Source organism: Rhinatrema bivittatum, chromosome 10 (genome assembly GCF_901001135.1).
Source record: "Rhinatrema bivittatum chromosome 10, aRhiBiv1.1, whole genome shotgun sequence".
NCBI lineage: Eukaryota > Metazoa > Chordata > Amphibia > Gymnophiona > Rhinatrematidae > Rhinatrema > Rhinatrema bivittatum.
Window position 1 is genome coordinate 100,620,181 of NC_042624.1, and position 24,501 is coordinate 100,644,681.

A 24,501-nucleotide genomic window follows, 5' to 3' on the forward strand; every position below is an offset into this window, starting at 1 on the left:
ACATCTAATATCGAAACATTGCAGTGTCGGGACTAAGACACTTGCCGCATGAAGTTTCATATACAGTACCCTGACAACATAACAGTGAGTTGGGATCGGTATAACTTTGTGCTCCATTCCAGTATACCATCTTTAACTTTCACTACAGTGATAATTAATATAGAACTGTCAAGATAGCCAAATGAAGTGATCATTTTGGCACCTTGCCTTGCTGGGGTCTCCGATGATTATACAAATATTCTAACACCTACGTGGTTGGAGTTAGAGATCGCTAGTAGCCTATTAGGCAGTTTTGAACCTAATGGAGGCACTATATGAGGTTTCCCCAGTCTGACCATACACAATCTTTTCATATTCGAGTTGAACTTTATTGCATATTATTAATAAATAATTGCATTTTTTTGATAAATAAAATGAGGTCTATATTCAGACAGTCTGGATAGCAAAATTAGCCAGATAAACTTATTCGGTAAACTTTGGAAGCATATTCAACAGTGCAGTCACGCTATCTTATTTAGTTAGCCAGATAACTATAGGCAGCTAACTTTAAGAAAGCTCTATGACTCGACCAGACTTAACTGGCTAAATCATCCAACTAACTCTGAATATCGGAGTAAGCCGGTTAACTTAACTGGCTAACTCAACTCTTTCTAGTTATGCCCCTGGACAGCCCCTAACTTATCTGGATAAATTTTAGCCTCCTAACTTTTTGCTGGCTAGAATTTACCCGGATAAAGGCTGAATATAGCCAGATAAGCCATTTAGAGGGATAACTATTACATTATCCGCCTAAATGGCTTTTGAATATGGACATCAATGCTTAAAGGATGTAACTCACCTTTAATTTTTCAGGATCCATCTCCCTCGCCATTTCTTCTTTTCTCATTTCAGCTATTGTTCTAGGTCCTTTTTTTTCTTTGTGAGCACTGAAACCTTGACTAGATAGAAGATCTTCAAAATTGTCAGGAGTCATCTTTTGCCGTACATCTAGAAAAATAAACTTGCATTACTCTGCTTTGCTGCTGAGGTCTCAAACTACTGTTTATTCTCTCTACTCCTTCAGGCGTGTCCACTCTGAAGATCTTAGTATCATGCGCAAACAGACAAAATTTACCTTCTATCTCTTCCACGATGTCACTCACAAAGTTATTGAACAGAATAGATCCCAATACAGATCCCTGTGGCACTCCAATTAACATCAGTCTCTCTAAAGAGCAGGTTGCATTTACAATTACACCCTGTCTCCTATCAGTCAACCACTGGGCACATCTCCTTTTTTGCTGACTTAGGGGAAATGGATGCTAGAAATTCCCAATGGTTCTGTCATAATGGGGAGTGATTGGAATACATGTCTTGACACAGCACTGGATTGATCTAATAGGCTATGACATGATAGCATTGCTGAATTATTATAAGCTGATTCCAAAGTATCAGTTGCAAGATGGTTGGAGAATTAATAACATATCTATTTATTTATTTATTTATTTATTTAAGGTCTCTTTTATACCGACATCCGTTGACACATCGCATCGGTTTACAAAAAACAAAAACATTTGGGCGGAGCCCTTACATATAACAGCGGAACAAGATTAACTTTTGGGCGGGGCCCTTACATATAACCAATAGAGTACATTAAACAGGGGGGTGAAAACTAGATATAAATATAAATCAATATGAGTAAACCAACTATATACACAGATAGGAGAGTTCAAAGTACAAAAAACAGCAGGCAAATTCTTAGTCTTAAATCGAAGGCATTCATAGTCATAGCTCGAAGAGTATATATTATAGAGGAATTCTCTAAAGGGGAAATTCTAAGTGGTGGGGGGGGATATGGAGTAGGCTTGCTGGAAAAGCCAGGTTTTCAGTTTTTTTTTGAATTTGGGTGTATGTGTCTCTAGGCGTATATCATGGGGTAGGGAGTTCCATAAGGTGGGGCTGGCGAGGGAGAAAGCTCTGCTAATAGTAGAGGAGAGTTTGAAAGTTTTGATGGGTTGGGCACGAAGGGTCCCTTGAAGGGCTGTGCGGGTGGGTCTGTTGGAGGTGCGGGGGAGGAGGGGGGGGTTGATCCAGTTGAGGTTGGAGTTTAACAGACTTTTATGAATGATGGAGAGTGCTTTATAAAGAATTCGTGATTTTATTGGGAGCCAATGTAGTTCTATGAGTGTGGGGGTAATATGGTCTCTTTTTCTTGTGTTTGACAGAATCCTAGCGGCGGCGTTTTGCAAAAGTTGTAAAGGCTTGGTATGTATTGCAGGGATGCCGAGGAAGAGAGCGTTACAATAGTCTATTTTAGACAAAATGATAGACTGGAGAACTGTGCGGAAGTCTGAGAAATGAAGCAGGGGTCTGAGTTTTTTTATCGTTTGGAGCTTAAAGTAGCATTCCTTTAGGATGGATTTAATGAATGGTTTAAAGGTGAGATGATTGTCAATAAGGACACCTAGGTTGCGAGTGTGCGGGGGGGAAAGTGGTAGATGAGTATGCAAAAGGAATGTCTGGGAGCGGATGCCTGTTAGATATGATTAATAGTTCAGTTTTGTTGGGATTTAGAGCTAGCTGCATGTCATTGAGGAGTTGGTTGATAGAGGAGAGACAGGATTCCCAGTTCTGTAGCGCAGTTTGTAGAGAGTCAGAGAATGGGAAAATGAGTTGCACATCGTCAGCATATATGAAATGCTTGATGTGAAGGTTAGTGAGAAGCGTGGTAAGGGGAAGCATGTATATATTAAAGAGGGTAGAAGAGAGAGAGGATCCTTGGGGCACACCTTGAGGGAGACTGATGGGGTCAGATTCATTGTTGTCCACTAAAACAGTAAAGAAGCGATTTTGGAGGTACGATTGAATCCAGGTGAGGGCATTGCCAGTAATCCCGATACTCTTCAAGATATTGAGGAGGACATCGTGATTGACTGTATCAAATGCAGCAGAAATGTCAAGCATTGCAATCAGGTAAGAGGATCCTGAGTCGATTCCTCTGATGAGGGTATCATGTAGGGAGAGCAGTAGGGTTTCAGTACTTAAATGCTTCCTGAAACCGTGTTGGGTGGATGGGAGAATATTGTTCTGTTCTAGGTGATCAGATAGGCGTGAATTAACTAGTTTTTCCAGGACTTTAGCTAGGAGGGGTAGATTGGAGACGGGTCTGTAATTAGATAGGGTGGCAGGGTCAAGATTGGGTTTTTTGAGTAGCGGTTTCACTACTGCTTGCTTGAGAAAATTAGGGACTGTGCCATGCTCTAAGGAACAGTTAAGAATATTCGATAAAGGTTTGGCGATCACTTTGGATATAGATAGTAAGAGTTTAGAAGGAATAGTTTCAGAGGGATGTGAAGAGGGTTTCATTTTTTTTAGGATGTTCTCAACTTCCAGGGAGGAAGAGGAATCAAAAGTGGAAAGGGAGATTGGTGAGTTTATAGAGGGGAGACAGATTTTGAAGCTGTTGCGAGAGAATTGTGCTGTGATGGAGGATACCTTGTTTTTAAAAAATTGTGCAAGCTCATTGCACCGATTTTTTGAGGAAATTGCAGGTTGTTGTGTGAGGGAGGGCGAGGTTAGATCGGCAACCATGGAGAAGAGGGCCTTGGGATTGTGTTGCAGACCATGTATTTTTTTGGCGTAATATTCTCGTTTGGTTTGGAGTATGGACTTTCTATATTCATGCATACGTTGGTAGTATATTGTTTTGGTTGCGGGGGATTGGTGCTTACGCCAGGACCTTTCTGCAGCTCTGAGATGGGTTTTAAGATGGGTTTTAAGATCCCTGAGCTCAGGCGTGTACCAGGGTACGCCTGACATGATTCCTACCGTAAAACAGATTATTTTCTATGTTCCTCAGCCATCCTTTTTCAAATCAGCAATAATAAAATATTGCCCTGCACTGTGTCTGATTATCATCCACTGTTAAGTTTAAGATTAGTATGACAGTCTCCCCCAGGCTATATTTGGAGACTGAATTTATCCCTTTTGGGATAATCACTGACTCTTGCAGATTTTCAGTCAGGGCATCCCAAGGAGAAGTATATATCTTCATTAAGATGGGAGACACTCAAAGCTGTCTTGAGAGTGGTTATCATCTCTTTAGTTAAACATAAAAAATAGATAAGGACAAAAAACAAACAAGATTTTGAATCTTGTATAACAGTGTCTGAGAATCAGCATATGCACACAGGCTCCAAAAAAGTATACAGAGCATTAACAATGGCTAGGGAAGAATTGTAAACCCTGCAAGTATTTGAAATAAAGAAATCATTTCATTTTTCAAAGCAAAGGTTTTATGTTCAGTGTGATAAAACTGGACAATTATTGACACATCATAAGCAAAAGATAAAACAGCTAGGCTATATATAAGATTCAAAATACATATAATAGTATTAGATATCTTCCTAAGAATATTACGGGGAATTTAGTGAATTTTTTAATGAATTTTTGTGTTTGAGGAAGGAAGTTCTACTGTCATTAGTTGTTTGGGGGGGATGCTCAACTCTTGCCACTGAGGATCAGAGGATCTCACTAGACTTCTTAACCTTGGTGAGATATGCAAAGCTATTGATTAGTTTACCATCTGGGAAAAATTCTGGACCAGATAGAGTAGTATAAAAAGAACAAGGAAACCCTGTCTAAAATCTGATTGGACCTGTTTAATGAGAACAGTGCTGAAGCATAAGCTATGGTAGTTTACGCTTCCAGCACTGATAGCTTACATGTCCAGTGTTGCTCTCAGGGCAATTTTGAAAGTGGCTGGGATTACTCTAGACCACAGCAATCTCAGCAGAAGGTCTAAATTTCTAAAAGTACTGGGTGGGTAGGAGAAGTAGGTTTGGGATAGGAAGGAGAAAGGGAGAGAAGGCATACGTGGGGGAATTTTCTGAGTAACCAGGGAAGAGGTAGGGAGGGAGAAGGCTGACCTGTGGACACCACCACATATTTTATGTGCTACAAGGGGTTTGGAGGGGAAGGGTGTGCTTGGCCTAGCAAAGCCATTAGTTAAATTGTGTGTGTGTTTGTTTTTTTGGGGGGGGGGGAATGGAAACAGGCCTGTACTTTACTTTTGTTTTTCCAAAACAGTGCCACTTAATCAGATATCTTTTTGAATATTTTTGGTTAAGTGGCAAATTATCCAGCCACATGCAGCCAGAACTTTACTTGTGGGTATTCAGTGGGATGTTTACCCCACTGGATATCCGAGACAAGTTATCTGGGTAATTTTAGCCAGCTAGCTTGTCCATTGGCTGCCTTATTAAATATTGGCCCTATAGTTCTCATGTTTGTGAATTTCAGGTAGCATGTGCAAGGTATCAGTAGAATGATAGGTTAGTATTACATTTTCCAGCTGAGACTGTAAGCATATGGCCACATGAAAACTTCCAATTTGCTTTGGGGCTAGAGTGTTTTACTTCCTAAGATTGCAGAACTTGGGCTTTGCACTTGGCTTAGAAAAAGAGGAGCAAAGGAAGAAACAGTGAGCCTGCATCACTATAACTGCAGTCAGTTCAGAATTACTGCAAGGATAAAGAAAAGTAGTTGTGTGCCTGTTTCTTTTTTGCATGAGAGGTGGCCTCCATCTGCATTTTAAGTAGAAGTGATCCCAAGTGGGTAGACAAAAATTATTAAGACCTCTAGAACTACCTCAGTATACCATACGCCTCTTGCAATGAAACGTGATTACTTTAACCTGTCCTCCTTTAATCATCAAAGTCCACGTCAAATGAATTTAAAACTTAAAAGCGGGTTCGCTTTGAAAGAATTATACCAGAGAAGAAAAAACAAGTTTGGTCTAAGTAAAACATACCAACATTAGCTGTGCTTTTTCCACGTTCATTTTGTCCACTGTTCATGGCAGAGAAGCTCACATTGTAGTTTGGTTTGTTCTGGGGTGAAGAATGAGGGATATTCTGTTGAGTTTTTGACTGTACTTGTTGCCAGGAATAACCAGTACCCTGCTGCCAACTACAGCCACCTACTTGGTGGGGAGATGGTTTTTGTGGTGAGCCAATAGGGGGAAATGCTCCACCCATTCCTGTTGGTGTCGTAGGCTTACTGGCAAATGAAGATCCACCTGTTATACAGAGAGAAAAAAAACATATAACTTAGCACATTGCAAAAACATGGTATAGTCAAGCTTGCTACTACATACAAATCTTGTTGATCATAATCAATCTCTTGCTGCTGCTAATACTGAACTGTCTGTCTCACCACTCTTAAAATAAGAATTTTGATCAAGTAGGATCATAGGAGTCAATATACTCATACTAAGCAAGCACAACTCTACCTGGTTGATTAAACATTTATTTGCTCCAGTGTTAAAATGGCTATAAGTGGGATACTGATGTCAAGCTATTTTGTTAACTTGTATTTCATGTCTTCTTTCCCATCATTTCTATTTTCTTTTCTTTTGCTCAAGGCCTTTGTTGGCCTTAATTGCTCATCCTAAAGAAACATTGTAATCAGCCACTGGAAAAGTGTTTTGGTTTTTTTTTAATTATTGTTTTGAATGTAACCTGTTAAATTTGCACCAAGAGACCCAAGGTCAGCAAAAGGATCCAGAGTTTGAGGTTTGGATTGATGAGTTGGAGTGCTGTGTAAAGATCCAGTAGGGCTGGTTGTAGCAGATCTGCTTTCTACACCTAAACCACCTGGGAAGGGAAAGGAAGACTGAGGTCAGCATTCGCTTTTGCATAGAATATTATCACTACTACAGTTAAAGTTAAGGCCTGATTCACTAAGCCTTTTCTCTCTGAGAAAAAAGAGAATTAAGCCCTAAGGTGTGTTACAGACTACAGAAAAGCAATGCAAAAACAGCATAAAAGACACTGAAATACTGTGAACTTTTTTATGATACGTACCTGCATTTTATTTCATATTACCACAATAAGTATGGTCAGGTAAACTGTATGCAAGAACTTATTTCAAAGAATCTTCTTGTCTTATACACAGTAAGCTTGATTCTCTGGTACAGTCAAAACTGTATCACACAAGTTAATCACTCACACCTCCTTCATACTATACATATACGTCAGCTTTCAATTAACCACTCACAACTTTTCAGTCATACATAGCATTGCACAAAACAAGTTATAGAGGAACTGACACACTAGAAATAGGTTAGGAAAAATTTATTTACAGAAAACAAAATAAAATATATCCTACATAAGTACATAAGAAATGCCATGGTGGGGCAGAGCAATGGTCCATTGAGCCCAGCATCCTTTCTCTGATAGTGGCCAGTCTAGAAGTATTTGGCAGATTGTAGTAGGAAAGTCTGTTCCATATTGCTCTTCAGCCTCTTCCTCAAAGGTTGACAGACTGGTGATAGTGGTAGGGTGTGGTTAGTTTCCTCCCTTTCCCTCCCTCCTGGAGCAAGATGAGGGAGGTGGGGGGATCCTTCTCATCTCCTTCTGCTGCCCCAGCAAACACTAGATTAGCATATTGGTGGGTTGCTGCAAAAGAAGAAAAGCAATCTTTAAGGTAGCAAGCATTAAACCCCTTCCTTACTCCCTTCCAAATCACTTACAGCTCCCATCTATTACTTTTGTGTAGTTAATTTTTTTTTCATTTTGGATTTGTCATTCATATCATTTCATTTTCCCATTATATAGTTCATTTGATTTATTTTATTTGTTTTATTTTTCGTGCATGCTATTTTTTAAACATGCTTACATTTTTATAATGTATATACTTTGCTTGAGTTTGCATATAGTATGCACTAAAATGATAAACAACAAACAATTTTGCTAGTTTGTTTCAGAAAATGACAAACAATATAACATATATAGTTGATGTTTTATATCATTTTAAAATTACAGCACAACCTAAATAAAGCAAACAGATAAAGGGAATGAGATAGTAACACTGTAGATAATGTCAGATAAAGACCACATCGGCCTATTCGTTCTAACCATATGAGTTTCTTGCAGTTAGGGTAGATAAGCATATAAATTCTTATATGCAACCCAAATCTAATGCCTCCCCTTCCCCAACATGTCTTTTGCCTACCTCTCAGCTCTTTACCCAACACTGCCCTCCATATCTGTCCCAAGCATGCCCAAAATCTTAAAAGTGCTAGCCTCCACCATGTCTACTGGTAAGGTCATTTCAGACCTTTTCATCCTCAACTTTGATTCTTAAAAGACCACTAGTTAATCCAACACTCAGGCCCTTTCCATGTCTTATTACCGAGTTTTATAATAATCCCCTACAGCCACCAAAATATGTGAGGCTGTGGTCTAAAATAAATACATAGCCTCCCCATACTAGTTGAGGTTTTTGGCTGAAATCATTGTCTCTCCATGCAGGTTTGCCAGCCATCTTGGAAGTCCAATGCAGTCATACCATTACTGTTTAGGGTTGCAACCACTGGCCTTTTGTCGAGTGGTTGAGAAAAGAAACCATAATACAGGAAAAATCACAGAATAACAGAAAACTGAACACAGAAATTTCCCATACTGCAGTCATTGATATCAAACTGAGTTCCAAAAACAGAAATCTGGTAACACCTCAAAGAATGTAAGTAAAACATAGTACATCTAATTGAAATTCTTGCTTCAGCTGAATAACATATAGCTAATATAGAATAACCAACATCATCTACTATGACATGCATGCGTCACAGATGGAACACTGAGAATCAATGGGACCATGCCACAAGTCTCCTAAATTCACATGCATGGAATGGACAGCAACAAACAGGAAGCATGTGTATTCAAACATAAACAGACGTAGAAACAATTGAAAAAAAGCTGAAAAATATTTAGTCACCACATGGCTGTGGTGTAGGTGCTAAAACTGTAGGGTGTACATAAAACATTTTTTTTCTATTTCATTTTCCTTTTATTTCATTTATTGTTTCATTTTCCCATTCATTTGTTTCATTTTTAGCATGCGTTATAGTTTTACAGCATGTGGTTTATTTTTACAACACTTATTACATTTATCACATTTGATAAAATATCAATGCGATTTACAGCAAGATTAAAATTACAATAGAAAAGTTAAACTTACAGAAATAACTCTTAGAAGTAATTGATCAAAGGGTTACAATCAGGATATAAAAACAAATTCAGCTCATAAAAATTTGCTCCATATTAAATTACAACAATTAGAGAGAAAAAAACCACAATACATGAAAGCCTGCCAGAGCAGCCAAGCCTTCACTTTTCTAAAACAAATTAAGTTTTCCATGACTCTAATCTTTAGCAGAAGAGAATTCCATATTTTAGGTGCTCCCACTGAAAAGATCCTATACTTCTCTAATCTAATCTCTTGAACACTTGGAACCACAAGAAGGTCCAGTTGAGATGTCAGAGGGCCCTGGTTGGCATATAATGGGTAATCTTCCTAGATAAATAACTTGGTGCCTGATAGTATAAAATCTTAAATACTAAAACTAGCAATTAAATTGAATCCATCATTTTCTTGGGCGCCAGTGTAATTCCCAAATTACTGGAGTAATATGATCACTAGGTTTAAGTCTCTCTATTACCCTAACAGCTGTATTTTTAATAAGCTGCAGACAGTAAAGCAACTTCTTAGGGAGGCCTATACAGACTAGGTTACAGTATTCTAATCTTGAAATTACTAGAGCATGTGCAATTGATCTCAAGTCTTAATGTGATAAAAGATGTCAAATTTTGTCAAGTCAATCTCAAATGAAAATAAGCAGACTTAGCTGCAGTTGAAATATGAGATTTCATAGACAAATCTGAATCGAACCAAATCCCAAGATCCTAACCTGCTTTAATAGGACTCAAGCATTGATTAAGTACTTCAATAGTAAAATGAAGCTTTGCATTTGGTAAACCTACTCATAAAAGTTCTGATTTTTTAGGATTAACCACATCATTCTTCAAAATGCGCTATGGCGTTAATGCACGCGTTAAGGCGTTTTCACATGCGTAAAATGCTTAACGCATGCGATAAGCACCATAATGCATGGCTTGATGCAAATATTTTAAAGGGGAGGGATTGGGGAGGAGTTGGGGGTGGGTTTTCCGCAAAAGTGGGCTGGCTTCGCAAAGTGCGAAGGCATAACGCACGATTTCACAGTTTTTCAATAGCGTTAAGCTGTGCGATATCGTGCGTTATGCCCATAACACAATTTGCGATTTTTTTTTTTTTTTTTTTTTTTTTTTTCACATTCCATTTTGGGCATTTTTAGGCTGGGGAAGGGCCTGGGATGAGGGGAGGGGAAAGAGAGAGAGAGAGTGCCTCTGAGGGTGGCACCATAGTAAGCAGATATTTATGCTACTATAGGAGGCCTACCTAGTAACTCGAGATGAGGTTTAAGTAGTAGTGTAGGGTCTAGGGGCCACTTTTATATGCAGAGTGAGACGTACGAACAGAACAGTACACTTTTCTGAAGATCTGATGTCCTTCAGAGTGAGGAAACTCACACAAAGATGAGATTTGTACAATGTTCTCTCAACCTAGCTTGATGTTACCCAGGTAGAGAGTCCATCAAGCTAGGTGCAGAAACGCCTAAATTTCCCTAAACATGCCCCTTTTTCTTAGCGTGGGCGTTATCACTGCGTTATTAAGACTTTTTGATGAATCTAGGGGTAAATTTGAGACCATTATTTGCATACCAGGTAGTGATTATAATAAGGATCTTTGTTTTAAGAGAGTATTCTCCTATCCCTCCATCTTTAATTGAAAAGATTAATTGAACATCATCCACAACAAGGTGGTAATTTACACTCCGTTCTTTTAGTAATTGACATAGTGGAAGCATAAAAATAAAAACAAGAAAAGGGCAAATATTGAGCCTTGTGGAACACCAGAAAGTGAAAAACCCAAGACTGTGAAGTAAAGTCACCTAATTGAACTGATTGAGTTCATTTTCCCAAATAAGATAAAATCCATTGCAAAACTAAACCTCGTATACCAATTGCTCTAAGCCGATTTAACAGGAGACTGAGATGCACCAGATCAAAAGCAGCAGTAAAATCAAAAAATTATTAATACCCTTTTAACCTTGTCAAACTTATAATGAAGGTTATCAAAGAGTGATGTAAGCAGTGTCTCTGTGCTAAAATATCTCCTAAAACCTGACTGAAAATCATCTAAAACTTTGTAAGTTGTTAAAAATTCTGTTAATTGAACTACAACTATGTTTTCCTAAATTTTACTAGCCAAAGAAAGTTGAGCCACCAGTCTATAATTATTCAGGTGTGAGGAATCCAAATTCTCCTTGTTCAGCAATAGTTTAACAAGTGTTTTCATAAAAACATCAGGAAATATCCTAGTGGACAGTGTTGTATTAAATAAAATCATCAGCTCTCTAAGAGGGGATCTTCTGCACCCTTCAAATAAGAGGTTGGATAAACATCTAGGCGCGCGCAAGTTATAAAATCCAGTATTGGTGCGCACAAGGGGGTGCACAATTGTGCACCTTGCGCGTGCCAAGCCGCGCTGCCTTCCTCCGTTCCCCCTAACCTTTCCTGCCCAGCCCTACTCTAACCCTCCCCCCTCCCCCCCCCAAAATCTTTATTTCCCCTTTTGCGCCTGCCTGGAGGCAGGCGAAGGCCGGCAGCCTGCCGGCACGCGATCCTTTGACACAGCAGCAAATGGCCGCTATGTCAGATGCCTCTGGCCCCACCCCTTTTTGGAAGCCCCGGGACTTACACGTGTCCCTGGGCTTTACGTGCGTCGCCGGGCCTTTTGAAAATAGGCCCATCGCGTGCAACCTTTTGAAAATCCAGCCCCTAATGCAGAACGAGTGGTATTCGTAGTCCTCGACATCAACTTAACCTTAACATCAACCTTAACATCAACTTAACCCCCAACTGAACATTAACGCACCCTCAATTTACTCTCAGACATTACCATAACATTGTAAACAATAACATTGTAAATAATTGCTCTTTCTGCTAAATTCCTATCGCCTTTTTTTTCTGCTCCCAGTTGTGTACATCCCTGTTTTATTGTAACTGCAACGTTTCTCTTCGCACCTGTTAAAGTTTTATTGTATCTTCATTTTACACACCCCCCCCCTTGTTAAATGTAAACCAGCATGATGTGATACCTATCGCGAATGCTGGTATAGAAAAACACTAAATAAAATAAATAAATAAAACTTTCAAGCATTAGACAAGGGAAAATCATTTCACCTTACTTGAATTCCTGAGCACTGAGCAATAGTCTCAGCATCTTCGGAGAAGGGCAGCATTAAAAGATCAACTTTGGGAGCAACTCTGGGGGGGGTCCATATTCAGTTACTGTCCAGATAAACTTATCCAGGTATATTCAGCCACTATCTTAAAGTTAGCCGGCTGACTTTAGGACAGCTCTTTGGTCTGACCAGACTTTGCCAGCTAAGTTATCCTGATGATTTAGCTGGCTAACTCAACTCCTCCCAGTTATGCCCCTGGAGCGCCCCAACTTTTCCAGCTAACTTATTAGCAATTGGAATTTAGTTGGATAAATACCCAAATCTTCATTTAGCCGGTTAACTTCCGCGTTATCTTGCTAAATGCTTTTGAATATGGATGTCTCCATGACTTATTTCTTGAACTACTATTTCCTCATCTTTTAATGCTAGTTCATCAGAACATAAACTCAAAGAAGTCAACCACAAAGACACCTCCAAAAAATCAGCATTAGAATACTACACAGAGTGAGTCACTTCATCTCTGATCTCAACTGTCTTTTTCTGGAAACGCAGAGCAAATTCATTACAGCCAGTCAGGGAGGGATTTCTGTTCTTGGACCTTTTAAGACATTAACAATAGCTAACAGCTCTTTAGGTATATTGTTAGCTGCTTATAATTTATGGGAAAAATACTTTTATTTTTTGTCTTTAATTGCATTGTTAAAAATAACGAGATGATGTCTTTAATGCAATAATATAGAGTTAGATTAAAAATTTTCTATAGCAAGTAAAAAAAAACCTTATCTTTATGCCTTATGAAAGAATCCACTCCCCATCACGGGCCCATGTTTTGGATGCCATGTATTGAGAATATAGTCAGTGAATGATTGGTCCATGAAACAGTAGAAACAATGGTCTTATCTGTTCCATGCCCCCAAGTACTCCAGTGGCCAAAAACTTGATCTAGTATGAGTTGTTTCATTGATCAGATGCACAAAGCCCAAAGTTGTCATCCCATTAAGAAAGAGAGAGGTCAATTCAGCATCCAAATGGTCAAAATAAATATTAAAATCACTCATAATAATCATATCAGAAAATTCTAGAGATATTTCAACAATTAAAGACAAATCTTTAAAAATATTTTGTTAGTTTTTTGTGTCATTTTGGATGGGAAATGGCATAAAACAAGTTGAGAAATATTGTTTGTTTTTTTCATGTTTTAAAATGATAGTGCATTCCCACAAAACTGCACCCTAACATGACGTACCTTGTTTGGACCCTCTTGCGGGATCTGGTGTACACGGGTATCTATATTTTGTGAAACTACATCTTCAACGGTAAGGATATGCCTCCCATATCCCCTCATCAGAACAAGGTTTTGTCTGTCCTTTATCAGCCTAAAAAGAAATGCAAGGAAAAATGTCAGTAAACAAACAGCTACATCTAAAACTTGACTACATGTAAAACAAATATAACCTGCAACCACAGACTATGACTATAAGCACATACAGAGTGGACACATCAACTATACATTATAGCCCACTACAGACATTATGCTCACCATTATCTCAAATAAAACAAAACAAATACTAGTACTTACAGGGGTGGGCAGGAAGACTTACCAGAGAACTTCCTGTAGGCCCTTGTGGATGCCCTGCATCACTAGCTTGAGGATGGCAGGCAGCCTTGTCTCCTGGACATTTGAATGAGCAGGTCCTGCAGCTGCCAGTTTCACATCAGGCAAAATCACACGAGGGACACAACAAGACTCTGTACATGACCACAATAGTGACACGAAGGTGGGAGTTAAACCAGTCGTGTTCATTTGGTAAAAGTGACAAATATGATAGGATGAAGTATTTCAGTAAAGTTCTGGCAAGATAAGAATAGTAAGAGAGATAAGTTGACTTCTTAGCACTTGAACTATCAAAGATAGATTTGTGTAAGATGTATCTGGGTGCAGATGAGCGACTGGCTCTCCTGTTTCACATCCATTTTTACTGATGTCTGTTATTACATAGGAGAATGCTTGTTGCTATGGTACATGTGTAAGAAACAGTGGTTTCCTACTGTTTCCTATGAAAAGTAGGGGTGTGTATGGGAAAAGATTAGTTTTATTTTTCATTTACATTTTGTAATCTATCTTGCTCATTTTGTTTTACCGTGTGCTAATTTTTATAGCTTGCATTACTTTGCAAATACTGTAGCATGCACTAAATTATTATAATATATGTTGTAAAAACAAAGCAAAATGAAACAGACTTTTTGTGCGTTTTGTGTCATTTCAGAAATGACACCAAACAAAATAGGACACTTCATTGGTTTTCCATGTTATCAAATGACGTCATTCTGTCCTGTATGTACAGATGTATCGTCTCTTTTGTGGATACCTTCTCTCAGTATATCCCATAATGGCTGTAGTGCACATAATATAAAAGAGATGACATTGTGTTTCCATGTGATGGTCACCTGTTGAATGTAATCTTAGCCTGAGCTTGGCACGGTATCCAATGCAGACTGGCAACCTTATGAACAATTAGCTCCCTATCATGCAGTGCATGGAATAATAGGAGAGTAAAGTGGAGAACGAAACTTCAGAAGTGTAAAATACAAAGATGTAATCTTTAGGAAGAAAATGGTTCTTCCTGGGCTGTGGTATATGTGCTGAGGGAAGGAGGGCAAAGAAAAGTGTGTGATGTGCATGTAAGGGCTCTTTGCTTTATTCAAGGACAAAGACATTCTTTAACACACATAGTGGTAAGTGTATGATAAGTAGTTTCTGTCAGTAGAGGACATGTGGAGACCCCTTTGAGAGAGAATCTAATTTGAGCTTTCCCGGGAGAGAAGAGTCACTCGCATATTAAGTTCCTTAGAATATCGAGATCACCAGGTCAAGGGATCTCAGGGTGACTGCTAGCTTGGATGTAGCATTCCTGAACTAGCATTTCCTGATGTAGTTCCCTTTCTTTAAGTGAGGAAATACACTCGATACCAGGGTTTAGTCTTGACTCAGTCCTGAAAAACTCTGGTGTGATTCCTCCTACAGGGGGAAGAATTACCTTCAGAGCCCAAGGCATTTTAATGGCATGGTACCTAGGAGATACTTGACCCAAGTTATGGTGTTCCAAAATTTACTGAAACAGTTCATATCAAAATGTTGCAAATGGTACAGTCTTTTAAGCATTTAGAATCCCCAGGCAGATACTGAGATGCATCAGGGGTGTTACTGATCCTTGTTTTGTTATGCCCTCCTGGGATCTCCTCATTCCCTTTTCTTGGATGTAAAGCTTCATTGGATAAATGCTTGGCTCCCAAGGACCCTTCTTGTGCCTGATTCTGCAAAAGCTTAATCTTTCATTTGCACACATTTTTCCTCCTCCCCCCCCCCCCCCCCCCCCCTGGAGTCCTGGATCACAGCACTGGATGGGCAGCTCTCTCCCTTCTCCTTTTTACAGTGCTGGTTATCGCTGGTCAAGCACCGGACATTCGCTTCGTGGTGATCCAGTGAAGAGTTTTGTTTAGACACAGAACTCAGATCAGGATCTTCTTTCCTCATAAAAAGACAAACCCAGGGTGAGAGGTTTACTCCCTCAGAGGGAGGATACTCTCCACCCCACCAATAGAACCAACAGAAACAGTTACTTTTAGTTAAGAATCAGAAGCACCATTATAGGCAAATATCTGCTTGGCCCTGTACACTCGCTACATAACCATGAAACACTGGGACAGAAAGCAGGTTTCTTCCTTTCACCAAATTCCAAACTTCTTCCGAAACAAGAGGTTTGCTTCCTCTATCTCCCTACTCCTAATCTTTTGCCTAGAATATTCTCGGGCAAATGTTTTACTCCACTCACTGTTCTGACAATCAGAGTATGTCGCCTGCCGGGAGACGCATGGACCTACACTGATCTGCCAGTAGTCATGATATGTTGTGAGAGGAGTGAGAATCCACCGTGGCACAATAAGGATCCACCATAATATTTAACAAATTGAATTGGGTGTAAATGGAGATTGTGTAGTTCAGGCCTTTTCCTACTTGTCTTGAACCTGAGTTGTCTCAGGAAACTAAGATTGTGAACAGTGACTTTCCTGCTATTTCAGGGGTGCAGGAAGAAAGGATTCTACTATAATGAGAAATACCAAGCAAACTCTCTTAGCTTCAGTTGCTGTTTATTCTGATAGTAGATATATATCTACTATCTAATTTTAAGATCAACAAGCAAGTGTGTGGAGTTTTATTTCACAGAAACCAGTGGATCTTGAAAATTATTCCCCCCACCAACAAACAAGAATCCCTCTACCCATCTCATATTAAAGAGTGGGCAAGGGCTACATGCACAAGACCTTTTCTCTTCAGACTTTAATCTATATATGACACTTCCCTAAGCACTGTATATCATTGTTATTTCTTCTAAATATATATATATATCAGAAATTAAACATTTTTCATTTTCTTTTAATGTTCCTTTTTCCCATTGCTTCCTATGGACTAGGGCTGCAGAAGTGCTCTTGAGCATATCTAAATAAGTCCATATGGTAACTTAAGTGTGGGCATTTTTTTACTTCTTGCCCTTACTTTGTGGTGACATCAGTCTGAGCATACCTGCTTCTCTTCCTTCACTCTGCATATCCGTAAAGATATAAAGAGGCTCAGGCAGATAGTAACGAACCTGATAATGTTTTATCTCAGTCAGAATGTGGGAGAGAAGAGATTTAACAATCTGAATATCAAGGGTTTACACAGTTTTTTTTTTAGATTCGCAGGGTCTCTGAGCCAGGTAGGTTTGTTTGCTTTTAACAGAGAATATGATTATTTTTATTTGCAAAACTTAGCAAATATCTTTCAGCTGTTATTTTTTCAAAGTCACAAATTTTGCATGGTGAGAGACTGTACATAGCTTCCAAAGAAGTCATCAATCACTTGCAGATCTTGTAGTAATGTCTTTTACAAGAGACAGTTGCTTTCATAATGCTGCCAACTCAACCCAGGTTGACCGAACAGATTGATGTAGCCCTGGTTTTGCCCTATTAAATGTTGTAGTTCTGACCATCAAAGGGACATCAATGGGTCAATCAGAACTATAACTCCATGGATTTAATGGGGAAAACCAGGATTGGATCTACCTGTTCGGTTGACCTGGGGTGAGTTGGCAATCCTAATATGAGTAAAACTGTTTAGGACATTGCTTCTCAACTCATTACTTAGGATCCTCCTGGCCACTGAGGTTTTAAAGATTTCCAAAATAAATGCACATTGTTTGTTTGCAAATTTATCTCATGCATATTAACTGCAGATAGCCTAAAAACCTGATTCGCTATATCTCTAGGACCAGGCTGAGAATCATTGATTTTATTTTTTGACCCAGCAGTTTCCTCCTGCTCCTCTGTACTTCCAGTTCAATCAGGATCTGCCATGAGCCTTTATTCACAACTAACCAATGATTTTTATCCTATTTTATATTTCCTCTCCCGCCCAATGTTAGCACTGGTCATTACTGTCCTGGGCCAGGGGCCGTGCGTTACAGCTTCTTCTGGAACCCTGCAGTGTCACCCTGCAGTGTGAACCACTGAGTGTCACCTTTAAGCAATGACCACAACTTTGCTCCTGTCCCATGCCCTGGGGAAACAGGATGCTGGGCTTGATGGACCTTTGGTCTGACCCAGTATGGCATGTTCTTATGGGGCTATGAATGCTGCCTCTATAGCATCCTCATCCCCAGCCAATCTGAGGAGTGATCCGACTTATGGAATGAACCAAGAATATTCTGAATGAACAACTGATTTAAGCTACTTTGGAAAGTAATCACTGATATACAGAAAGGACCATATTCAGAGTCATTAAAATGAGAACTCAAAAGTTATCGGTCTAAATGGCAAAATAAGAATATTCAGCCACTTATATCTGGCTATAATTTATCTGGATATAATTATCCAGTTGTAATTTAGCTGGATAAAAAAGGGGCATTTCAGGGGTGTTCCGGGGAACGAATATAGCATATATCTCGCTAATTTTTCTGGATAACTTTAGACCTGCTTCTGAACAGGTCTAAAGTTATCCAGCCTTGTGGAGCCAGATAACTTGCTACTTATCCGGATATGTTCAAAAGATATCCATATAAGTAGTGCTTTTGGAAAAAAAGGGACCTATTGCCCAATTTCCTCTCTCCTCCCAACCAAATAGTACAGATGCCCTATCAGGCCTTGCATCCCCACTACTCCACATCTCCTAATTACAAAAAATATCCTGAGATTGCTGCTGTCCATGTCTCTCTCTGCCCCCTCAAAAAAAAACAAAAAAACTTTCCTCCGATTATTATGTATTACAGAGATCAAGCTCTTCCCCCCCCCCAGCAATGTAAATTAGATCCTCATCACACCCCCACCCCACTCCAGATCCTCCCCCAACCCCCTGAAGCCTAAAAATCCATGGTAGGAGCAGGGTCTGCACTTACCCACTCCAGGCAAGGTCTAACACAGCTTCTTGAAAACCTACCTGGCTCTATTCAAACATAGGCAATTAGGTTTTTAAATTATCTGGCTATATGTAGCTAGATACCTTTTGGTTATTTTTGAGAAAAGTTAACAGAGCTATTAAGGAGACCATTATACATGGGGTACATTTAATCGCTAAAGGACAGTGTCACCCAACATGGTTGGACTACCCAGCAAAACAGATTTCCCCTTACTATTTCAAATCATGGATCTCAAGAAAGTGTCCACAGCACCAAACATTTTTTTAATATATTTTCTGTTCTAATAATAAATCTTCAAAAAGGGAGGAAGAATTACTTATCTTTGCCAAGACATCGTGCCATGTTGGGCGACACTGTCTTTTAGAGATTAAATGTACCCTATGTATGATAGTCTCTTTAATAGCTCTGTTACCTTTGGTTATTTTTGAGTAGTGTGTATTTACACCTGGGTATCTTTTTGGTCCTTTTTGTGGATTTCTTTTTTGCCAGATAACTTTAAGCAAGTATATTCAGGGGGACAGCTCTCCCGCTGAATGTATGGGACAAGTTAGCTGGCTAAAGTTAGCCAGCTAACTTGACCACTGGCCTACTGAATATGGCCCTCTTAGTCCTCAGCCTTCATAGATAGAATTAGAATTTAAAAGCTACTGATTTTGTGGCAATAAATACTTCTCTTAATTGACCTTATTTTTCATTACAACTTTTCAAAGCAATTTTTGAAATATAGTTCTTGAAAACCAATAATTTACATAAATGCAACATTTAAAAAAATAAATTTATGGTTGATTCTTCTGTGAATAAAAGTTCATATGTTTCTTTAAAATCTAATTATCTCTCACTTTTTGTACCTGCTTTGTTGCTCCAGTCCCAGGGTCCTGACACACTAGGCTGAATCGAAACAGATGGTGTACCAGAAGGAGCTAATAAAGCAAAGACAGTTTTTAGTAAATAATGAAGAAGCTGTATTATATTGGCTGTTAAAGCTATTCTCAAACTAAGCAGCTGCACTTATGTATACCGATGTACACCAATTCAGTGGGAGCACTGAAAGGAGAAGATCATCTTGGTGGTGGCTGAAGAGGATCCGAAAGTATTGCTTTGGGAAATTTTAGAACTTAAGTTTTGGGGAGAAGTAAATTATTGGGGTATATTCTTTAGTGTGTGTGTGTGTGTGTGTGTGTTATAAAAAGCAAGCCAAAAGATAGGAAATAGCTTAGAGTTTGTATGAGTTTTTTTCTTTCTGTCCCTCCCAACCCTCTCCTACCTACACCTAGCTCATTCTTTAATTTATAGGCAAGAGACACTTTCACATTAAAAATCAATCAGCCTTTTATCTAGAACAAAGACTTGCCCCAGCTCTTATCAAGAGTTTAATTATCCCATTGCAGGTCACCACCAGGTAAATAGTGAATATACCAATAAATGTAAAGGTCTCTTATTTACACATTCCTACTCCCTTAACAAGCTAAACTTAACTAAGAATTCAACAAAACTAAGATGAAGGCAGCAATCCAGCAGCAAGGGGGTGGGCGGCTTCCAGTCTTCTGTATCGAGTGTCACATGTATGATTTTTTTTTACCCGCCAGTGAGAGGTTATATGTATGCACCCAGTGCAAAGAGCTCCTGGCTTTCAGAGAACAAGTCCAATCTCTGGAGGCTAGAGTGGCAGACCTGGAGAAGTTGAGACAGACAGAGAGGCATATAAATGAGACCATCAGAGACATAGTAGCCAAGTCCCAACTACAGTCTTGTAGCCCTGGTGATGCCTTGGAGGAGGAAGGTCTTCTGGTTGTAGAGCAGCATTTTGGTGCAGCAGGAAGTGATCCTGTAGGAAGGATCTGATCTCCAGGTGATGCACTGTCCTCTCACACCAGGGATGTGTCTCTCGGGGTTACTGCCCAAGAGGGAATGGTTAGGTCAGCCATCATAGCTGGTGATTCAATTATTAGGAATATAGATAGCTGGGTGGCTGGTGGACATGAGGATTGCCTGGTAGCATACCCACCTGTTGCAAAGGTGGAGGACCTCACGAGTCACCTAGATAAGATTGTAGACAGTGCTGGGGAGGAGCCGGTTACTGTAATACTTGTGGGCACTAACAACATTGGAAAATGTGGGAGGGAGGTTCTGGAAGCCAAATTTAGGCTTTTAGGTAGAAAGCTGAAATCCAGAACCTCCAGAGTAGCATTCTCTGAAATGCTCCCTGTTCCATGTGCAGGTCCCCAGAGGCAGGCAGAGCTCCAGAGTTTCAATGCATGGATGAAACAATGGTGTAAGGAAGAGGGATTCAGTTTTGTAAGGAATTGGGCAACCTTTTGGGGAAGGGGGAGTCTTTTCTGAAGGGACAGGCTCTACCTTAACCAGGATTGAACCAGGCTGCTGGCGCTAACCTTTAAAAAGGAGATAGAACAACTTTTAAACTAGAAAAAAGGGGAAAGCTGACAGTCACTCAGCAATGCATAGTTTGAAGGGAGGTCTCTTCGAAGGATACTAAGGAAGCAGGAGAGTTAGGGTATCCCAACAGAGAAGTTCCAATAGAAACAAAAGTAGTCCATGTGCCTATAAGTAGAGAATCACTAGAACTAAAAGATTCCAAATTATCCCTATCAACTGAAAAGCGGGTTGTTAATGCAAATAAAAAACACACTTTGAAATATCTGCCAATGCCAAAAGTTTAAGAAGTAAGATGGGAGAGCTGGAGTGTATAACAGTGAATGTTGAGATAGACTTAATTGGCATCTCAGAGACCTGGTGGAAAGAGGATAACCAATGGGATAGTGCTATACCAGGGTATAATTATATTGCAATGATAGGGAGGAGCAACTTGGTAGGGAGTTGGTGCTTTATGTCTGGGATTGCATAGAGTCCAACAGGATAAAGATCATTCAAATGCTAAACGTACAACTGAATCTCTATGGGTAGAAATCGCATGTGTGTCAGGGAAGACTATAGCAATAGGGGTATACTGCCATCTACCTGGCCAAAATGATAAGGCTGATGATGAAATGCTAAGAGAAATTAGGGAAGCTAACCAAATTGGTAGTGCAGTAATAATGGGAGATTTCAATTACCCCAATATTGACTTGGTAAATGTAACATCAGGACATGCTAGAGAGATAAAGTTCTTGGATGGAATAACTGACAACCTTAAGGAGCAATTGGTTCAGGAATTGACGTGAGAGGGAGCTGTTTCAGATCTAATTCTTAGATGAGAACAGGATTTTGTGAGAGAGGTAACTGTGATGGGGGTGACGTGGCAATAGTGAACATAACATGATCAAATTTGAATTAATGACTGGAAGGGGGACAAGAAGTAAATCTACAGATCTAGCACTAAACTTTCAAAATATGATCAAGGTCTACAAAATCATGAAAGGATTTGAACAGGTAAATGTGAATCAGTTATTTACTCTTTTGGATAATACAAGGAGTATGGGGCACTCCATGAAGTTGACAAGTAGCACATTTAAAACAAATCAGTGAAAGTTCTTTTTCACTCAACACACACAACATCCTCATTGACAGAGGATGTGGTTAAGGAGGCTAGTGTAACTTGATTTAAAAAAGGTTTGGCAGGTTCCTGAAGGAGAATGTCAGTGTTGCATTCGTGCCTGTTCTTGCCCTCGCTCCACCCTCTCTACCTTTGTGGTGACTCCCTTCGGGTCTGACTGACAGATGCTGCCGCGGCTTCTCCTCCTCACCACTTCTCCCTGGAATCCCCGGGCTGGCCTGACGCTGCCATGTTCCTGATGACGTACAGGCGCGCGCGCTCCAGAGTTTGTACCGGCAAGGGCGCGAGCCTCGGAGGCGTCCCCCTGTAGTGACGTCATCCGCTTCCAACTTAAAAGGTCTTTGCTTGCAACTACGAATCGAGTTAGCAAGGGGGATAACTCTCTCTCACTGCTGCTCTGCCTCCTCAACTTACCAAGGGGTACCTGCTCCTTGGAGGCCCCGCTCTCTGTTCTTGATTTCAGATTGCTAAGATGGGATCCGGTACTTGCTCCTCGAGGGCCTACGTCCCTGAATGCTCAGAAGACTCCTTACTGCCTGGAAGCGATCACAGACGTGAACACTGTGAGTTCTATTACAGATAGGAACCGGTACTCGCTCCTCAAGGGCCTATGTTCCTAATCTCCGAAGACTCCCTTCTGTCTAAGACGTTATCGCAGGTATGGAGATCGTGAGTTATTATTGCAGATAGGAACCGGTACTCGCTCCACGAGGGCCCATGTTCCTAAACCCTTCACAGACTCTCTTCTATTCCAGAAGCCATCTCATACATAGATATTGTGAGTTCTTATTCCTGACTGCATATAGGAACCAGTACTCGACTACGGCTCCTGTTCCTGAATATACTGAAGACTCTCTGTTGCATAGAAGCCATTACAGATATATATAATTATGAGTGTATCATCTGCTACTGGTTATGTATCATCCTGCATACCCTGTCTACTCACTACCTATAGTCTCTCCCTACAGCTCAGCAACCCAGAGACCACAATTCCAGAATGTGAGGGACTTCAGCCCGGCCGGGCATATCAGCTCACTACTGCCACCTCTGGTGGTTCTACTTCCTGTCTAATAAAGAACTATCTGTGTTTGTCGCCATACTCCAGCCTAGCCGGTGGTCCCTCTCAGGATATCCTCCTGGGGGTGCTGTCATCTGCCATCGGCCCAAGGATTCACCAATTTACATTAAGTGTTCATTCCTTACACTACTAGAGCTCCCACAGAGTGGGTTGGCTCCCACTCTGTTGGCTCCCACTCTGTGACATTGCAACCCACAACAGATCATTAACTCCACCTATGGAGTATTACCAATTGCTAGCTCCTCCCCTTGAGGGAGCAGCATTGAACAGATTGCTAACTCCTCTCCTTGGCGAGGTGATCCATAACAGACTGCTACCTCCCTAGCGGACTTATAACAGATTGCTACTCCCCTTTGGCGGGGTGATTTATAACAGATTGCTAACTCTGCCCCTCTGGGGAGCAGATTTACTACAGTCAGTATAGAAAAGTGTTTAAATAAATAAACTGCTATTAATTAATAGTGAATATAATTGCTTGTTGCTGGCATTAGAGCATGAGATCTATTTAATGTTTGGGTACTTGCCAGATACTTGTGATTTGGCATGGCCATTGTTGCAAACAGGATACTGGGCTTGTTGGACTCTTGGTCTGACCTAATATGGCATATCTTATGTTCTTATATACATTTGACAGTAATCACAGCTAGACAGCAGAATCTAACATACACAGACTAAAATGGAAACTGACAGATCAACTCATAAGCTGTAATGTTGTTTGATCTGGTGAGGCTTAGGTGGTCTGTAGGTGTATACTGTCGCTAACCAGAGCAGAGAAGACTTCACATCTGCAGCACTGTAGCCCCATTTCCCTGCTATGAAGTCTTAGTATTTAAACTTGAAAGTGTCTCACTTCAAACAACAAACTCTAGCTAGTCAAGAAAACTCCATCGACTTGTTGCATAGTTGCTCGTGTCCCTCCCCTAATCACACTATACAGCCACATGGTAAATGGAGTATGCATATTACCAAGCACTATTTTTTAAGGGTGGTGAAGCTCTAAAACATTCTGAGAGACAAAACTTAAAAGGGTTTCACACATTTACTAGTAAAGGGAATTATTACTAATACAGCCAGGGATTAATAAAAAGCCAAATATTCCCAAGCATGTCAACAAAGAGAGATTTGGGATCTTCCTCAGTGGTTCACTCAAAATCATCTTCTCATACGTGCCTGGGTGTTGCGCATTATGTTATAACACATCAAAAGAATCATTATCCAGATCAGTACAAGGTTGATGCGATACATAGCACATTACAATCACTAACATGGCATAGCATAGGATTGTAAGCAATGTATATAGTACAGCCTATTTAATGTATTTATTTACTGCTTTAGGAGTGCCATGCTAAAT

General features: G+C 40.0%; 1 protein-coding gene and 1 long non-coding RNA gene across 5 annotated transcripts in view; both read right to left on the reverse strand.

Annotated features, from left to right (window-relative positions):
* The window catches only part of DNAJC6 (DnaJ heat shock protein family (Hsp40) member C6), a 112,536-nt gene that overhangs the window by 4,832 nt on the left and 83,203 nt on the right, over positions 1-24,501 (reverse strand). For all 4 annotated transcript variants that reach the window (XM_029618515.1, XM_029618513.1, XM_029618512.1 and 1 more), the window contains 4 exons: positions 19,410-19,481; positions 6,501-6,635; positions 5,792-6,058; positions 839-987 (listed from right to left, as the gene is read on the reverse strand). In XM_029618515.1, the coding sequence (XP_029474375.1) occupies positions 839-987; positions 5,792-6,058; positions 6,501-6,635; positions 19,410-19,481 (623 nt within the window). The remainder of the gene's footprint in view (positions 1-838; positions 988-5,791; positions 6,059-6,500; positions 6,636-19,409; positions 19,482-24,501) is intronic.
* On the reverse strand, positions 7,155-13,856 carry LOC115100196. Its single transcript, XR_003858991.1, has 3 exons — positions 13,711-13,856; positions 13,356-13,485; positions 7,155-7,439 (listed from the first exon to the last, which is right to left on the reverse strand). It is a non-coding gene; the product is annotated as an uncharacterized LOC115100196 (long non-coding RNA).